Source organism: Lagopus leucura, unplaced genomic scaffold (assembly GCF_019238085.1).
Source record: "Lagopus leucura isolate 7727_CA_CO unplaced genomic scaffold, USGS_WTPT01 103-21_obj-0_obj, whole genome shotgun sequence".
In the NCBI taxonomy this organism is placed as follows: Eukaryota; Metazoa; Chordata; class Aves; order Galliformes; family Phasianidae; genus Lagopus; species Lagopus leucura.
In genome coordinates this window covers 10,597-15,643 of record NW_024964100.1, presented here as the reverse complement: position 1 = coordinate 15,643, position 5,047 = coordinate 10,597, and the positions used below count along the sequence as shown (strand labels likewise).

Sequence of the window (5,047 nt, the reverse complement as noted above, 5' to 3'; positions counted from 1 at the left end):
GGTGTGCTTCCTGCACCGGCTCATTGCTGCCCTGCGTTTCTTCTGGGGTGGCCACAAGGCAAAGGCACCTGCTGCGCTGAGCAGTGAAGGTAAGGCCTGGAGGAGAAGCTAGCAGGACACTTCTGTGTTTGGGACAGGGTTTGTTTCCTGGCACTGCTCTCCAGGATGCTGAAAGCTTTGTGTTTCTCATGGGTGCTGATGCCTTCTCTGCCCTGAGCCTGTAGATCCTGGGAAATTCCTATGTGCAGATCTAATCCCATTAACACCCAGACCTATTCTGGACAATGCCTCTGAGACTTGCAAAAGAATATCTATATTGTGATCTGATAGTTAAAGTACAGGGAAACGTATTTGCAGTTTTGCAAGAGAGAACTGACCACATAATTCAAGACCCATGTTTCTAACAGATGCCACTAGAATATATGGTATTTCTGCTGTTCCAAACGCTCGCCGCGGCCTGCGATGGCGCTGCTCTGCTGCCTTGCGGCACGTTGCGGTGCCGTACGGGCACAAACGGGACTGCAGCTCAGGCACCGCCCACACGCGCGGGACACCCGGAAGTGAGCTCCACCAGCCGGGGAGGAGACGGAAGGCCCACGCTCTCGCGAGATCGTGCCACCCAATCAAAGGTTTCGTTCGTTCCCTTCTTCCGTCCCTCCCAGTGCCGCGCCGCGGTGCCGTCGCAAGGGGGCGCAGTCGGTTCTGGTCGCACGGGTTGTGACGTCACCGCGCCGGAAGCGCCGCGAGACAGGGACGCGGAGAGCGGGGGGCGGGAGGAGCGCTTTATTGGGCCGCCAGAGCGGGGCGGGCGGAGGTTTTGCGGCGTGCAGTCGCCTACACGGCTGTGCCATGGGACTTGTCCTGCTTTAGCGCAATGGCGAACTTGAAGGCGGCGCCCACGGCGTTGAAGACGCTGGCCGCCAGCTCGTGCTTCTTGCTGTTGATCTCCAGCCGCAGCGCCTCCATCTCTCGCTCGATCAGCGCCGCCCGCTCGTTGAAGCCGTGCTGCAGCAGCTCGCTGTGCTCCCGTAGCTTCGCTTTCAGCGCCCGGTCCAGTTCCCGCTGCGCGCTCTCCGCCTCCGCCTGCATCTTGGCCTCGAGGGCTCGCAGGTTCTGCTCGTAGCTGTTGCGCTCGTCCGCCAGCAGCGCCTCCAGCTGCCGTTCGCGCTCCGCCGTCGCCTTCTGCTGCTGCTCCAGGAGCTGCGTCTGCTGCTTCTGGTCTGGGAACAAAGGGACGGGGTGAGGAGTAAGCAGGAGCTGAGCCTTGTGCTTCTGGTTAAGGAACCGAGTGGGGGTCCCCGTGGCACGGGGTGATGGGCCAAAGTGACAGTGCAAGGGGACGTGAGGAGGAGATGGAGGGGCTGGGGACAGAGTGTGGGGATGTGGGGATGGGGTGAGGGTTCGTCAGGGAAGAAAAAGGAGCAATTTGAGGTGTCTCCTGGGTGCATCGGGATGCCCCAAGAGATGTGTGTACTCTGGAAGATGTCCCCGGGGAGAAGGGGAGTCCTCGAGTGCTGGGGCCATCATGAGATGCCTGTGAAGGGTTATAAGGATTCCCAGAGTACATGGGGATGCCATGCGCTGTCGTTGGGGGACATGGCCCATGGAACAAGGGAACGCTGTGAGATGTCCCCAAGGAATAACGCAATGCGTCCGTTGTTCCTGGAGGACGCGGGGATGGGTGAGGGGGGAAGGAGAGAAGGGATGGCACTGGGACGCGCCACTCACCCTCCAGCTGCTTCTCGGCCTCGCTCAGTGCCTTGTCTGCCTTCAGCACTGCCTCCGCTTCTGCCCGGCGCTCTGCCAGGAACTCATCCAGCACCTCCTCGGCCTGTGCATCCCCACACGATTGAGGCACGGCCTCACCTCCTTATTCCTGACCCCCTGCCTAGAGCTGCCCTCACCTTGGGGCCCTTGGCCTTTGCTTGCCGGTAGGCCTCCAGCAGCTGCTGCCGCTCGGCCTCGTAGGCGCGGTAGCCACCGGGCTGTGCGTAGGCCCCACGGGTCAGGCTGGTATCCAGTGCCCCCGCCAGCTCAGCCAGCAGCGCCTTGCAGAGCTGCCGTGATGCTGCATTGTTCTCCTCCTGTAGGCGGCTGTACTCCGTGCTGATCTGTTCCTGAGGACAGGATGGGGGCAGGGTCACGGTGTCAATGGGGAGAGTGCAGGTGGGAGCAGAGGTACGGAGGCAGTGTTGGGGGGACGTGAGGATAAGGTAATGGAGATGGAGTGCATTGAGGGGATGGGGCCAAGGTCGTGAAGACAAGGGCAGCTTGGTAGGAATAGGAGCAGGGTGGCGAGGACAGGGACGGCGCTGTGGCACAAGGGGGGTGGCCACGCACCATGAGGCGCCACTGGTGCTCCTGGTTGCGATCCCGGAAGCTGCGCTGCTGGAAGATGACGAGCGCCTCGTGCAGGTGCTCCCCGTGCACAGCCGAGAGCTGTGCGGGCTCTGTGGGCAGTGACAGCCTCTGCATGCCCTTGGCATAGGCCTCCAGCGCTGCCGCCACCGCAGCTGCGTTCTCATTGGCCATCATGGCTGCTGCTGCTCCCTGCAGGCAGGGCAGACGCCCGCTGTTGATGGCCTCCACGTAGCTGCTCAGCAGCGTGCTCAGGGCTGTGGGGAATGGCACAGGGACACCTGCCTCGTTGTTGGCACCTTGCTGCTGTGTGTTGCTGTTGTCCCCTGTCTTCCCCGTGTTTTTTGCCCCATTGTCACCCTGTCATCGCCCAGTCATTGGCTTGTGTCGCACTGTGTTGCCATTGTATCCCTTTCGTCCCGTTGTCATCACTCTGCTGTCCCCAGTGTTATCACTCCATTGTCTCATGTTGCCGTTGTCATTGTCCCCCTGTTGTCCTGTGTCACCACTGTCACCCCGTTTTCACCCTGTTGTCCCATGGCACTCTTGCCTTCATCCCAGTTGTCCTGTTGCTTTTGCTGTTGTCCCCCCATCATCCAATTTGCCATCATCACTGTCCTCCCATGGACCTCCTGTCGTCCCTTACAATGACGTCATTATCATCAGCCTGCAGTCAGCGCGCTGTCACCCTGTTGTCCTGCCTCGCCGTCACCCTGTTGTCCTCTGTGTCACCATGCCCCCAGTTCTCCCCGCTCCCACCCTCCCCTTACCTCGCCCTGTCAGTGCTCTGCCGTCAGGCAGCGTCTTGAGCCTGGAGGAGCTCAGCACATAGTCGCAGAACTTGGCTGCCTGTTGGAGGAAGCGTGGGGCCAAGGCGGCCTCGGGCAGCTCCTCCATGCGCCCGTGCTCCTCTGTGCCCAGTGGCGAAGGCAGCACGAAGCACTTCCGCGTGGGGAAATAGTTGCGGAGGCACTGCCGCGTCGCATTGTAGTTCTGCACCTTGCGGCCGTACCCTGTGGCAGGCAGGCAGCTGTTGGTGCTGGCGCAGCCGCTCGTGAGGGCCTCCCTAATGACCCCAAGGGGGGCCAGCACTCACCGTGCTTGAGTTCCAGCACCTGCTGCAGGTACTCGTCCTCGCTGATGGGCCGCTCGCCCACACGCAGCTCCAGTGTGAAGTCCCGCACCACCCACACAAAGCTGGGGAAGAAGCGCATGAACTCGCAGTCCTCGGCCTCATCTTCTCTTTCAGCGCCGTTGTTGCCATCCTTGTCCCTGTCCCGCACCTGGATCAGCTCCGACAGCAGTGTCACCAGCCTGCCCTGCTCAGGAGCACAACGCTCCCCAAATTCTGTGTCCCCTCCAGAATCCTGTGTACCCCCCAAATATTTCTGTTCTCCTCTGTACGTTGTGTTCTGCCCCACGGTGCCCATCTGCGCCCTGAGTATTGCACTCCCTCTTAGAGCCTGAATCACCCTTAAATCCCTCAGTTTCCCCTTAAGTCCTCTGCCCCCTTGCCGAGTTCCCCCAGTTTTTCCCCAAATCCCAGTCTGACTTTGCCAACATCCCCCAGTCTTGCCACACGTCCCACGCTGCCCATGTCACACAGGTTTTCCCCAGGTTTCCTGTAGCCTCAAACACGCAGTGTCACCCCAAATCCCCCACCCTAGCCCTATCTCCCATTGCCCCAGTCCCACAGCTACAGCCCGTGTCCCGCGTTGTCCAAGTCCCCCGTAGCCCCAAGTCCCCAACTTTCACCCCAATGTCCCCCATCCACTCAGCTCCCTGCAGGATACTCGAGGTACTCCAGTGCCTTCTGGTCGATGGTGCCTATGCTGTTGTACACCAGAGTGCTGGACAACAGCAGCGCCAGTGTGAAGATCCAGGCGTCGTTTTGGCTGTCACCCTGTGCCCACAGCTGGGTTAGGGGTGCTCTGGACTCCGGGGGGAGATGTGGGGCCAGCCTTCCCCCCAGCACCGACCTTGGTGGGGTCTCCCAGCCCCTCGGTGTCCAGCAGCACCAGCATCGCTTCGGGCCGCTGTGGGTGAGGCAGGCACCACATCCAGATGCCCTTGGTCTCTGCCTGCACCGTGGGGCCCAGAGGGAAGCCTGCAGGTGGCGAGCCGTCAGGAATCCCCAGCATACCCCAAAACGCCCCGCAGTGAACGAATGCATGGGGTTCTGCCCCCAGCTCACCAGTGCGCTTCTGTGCCAGCCGGTTCATCAGGAAGGACTTCCCGGTGCGGTAGGGCCCGGCGATGGCCACCACCACCAGGGGCTGGGCCACCTCCTGCAGCACTGCCAGCGCCGTGGGGTCCAGGGACAGCTCGCCATTCTTGTTGTTCACCAGGCACAGCGGGGCCGGCATCGGGAGCACCGGCGCATCCATGGTTGTGCTGCTGTGTGCGGCTTTGCAGTGCTGAAACGGAAAGAGAAAGCAAACCCAGCCCTCCCCCTGCTGTTGGTTTTCCCTTCCTGTAAACACCCATCGCTTCCCCGAAATCACAATGCCTCAGCTGTGGCCTTCATTCTTGTAGGGGCAGCTGGCACAGGTACAGCATATCGAAACCGGTTGGAGACAACACCCATCCTGTTATCCAGACTGAAGGACTTCCACTATGGTGCAGCCTGGTGATGGACACGTCCACCAAAGGGCTGGTGATCCTGCACTGCACATCAGCACTGTGTCTG

At 61.1% G+C, this 5,047-nt stretch overlaps 1 protein-coding gene across 2 annotated transcripts; it reads right to left on the bottom strand.

Moving 5' to 3' along the window:
* Window positions 1–769: 769 nt before the first annotated feature.
* Window positions 770–4,811, bottom strand: LOC122191545 (guanylate-binding protein 2-like). 2 transcript variants are annotated; one of them, XM_042891832.1, is made up of 9 exons: window positions 4,553–4,811; window positions 4,338–4,465; window positions 4,152–4,261; window positions 3,455–3,672; window positions 3,129–3,371; window positions 2,341–2,639; window positions 1,905–2,117; window positions 1,729–1,831; window positions 770–1,220 (listed from the first exon to the last, which is right to left on the bottom strand). In XM_042891832.1, the coding sequence occupies exons 1-9, from the start codon at window positions 4,743–4,745 to the stop codon at window positions 835–837; spliced, it is 1,893 nt and encodes a 630-aa protein (XP_042747766.1). In that variant the 5' UTR covers window positions 4,746–4,811; the 3' UTR covers window positions 770–834. The 2 variants fall into 2 exon arrangements, with proteins under 2 accessions (XP_042747766.1, XP_042747767.1); XM_042891833.1 differs by having other exon boundaries at window positions 2,341–2,615.
* Between the last annotated feature and the right edge of the window lie 236 nt (window positions 4,812–5,047).

What these genes read in the sequence shown, in the direction of transcription:
- LOC122191545 (XM_042891832.1), bottom strand. Translation starts at nt 4,745, where the DNA reads ATGGATGCGCCGGTGCTCCCGATGCCGGCCCCGCTGTGCCTGGTGAAC. An exon ending in GGCTGGGAGACCCCACCAAG is followed by an intron (nt 4,262 to 4,337) that starts GTCGGTGCTGGG and finishes CTGTGGGCACAG; the next exon opens with GGTGACAGCCAAAACGACGC. An exon ending in GGCCGAGAAGCAGCTGGAGG is followed by an intron (nt 1,221 to 1,728) that starts GTGAGTGGCGCG and finishes CTTTGTTCCCAG; the next exon opens with ACCAGAAGCAGCAGACGCAG.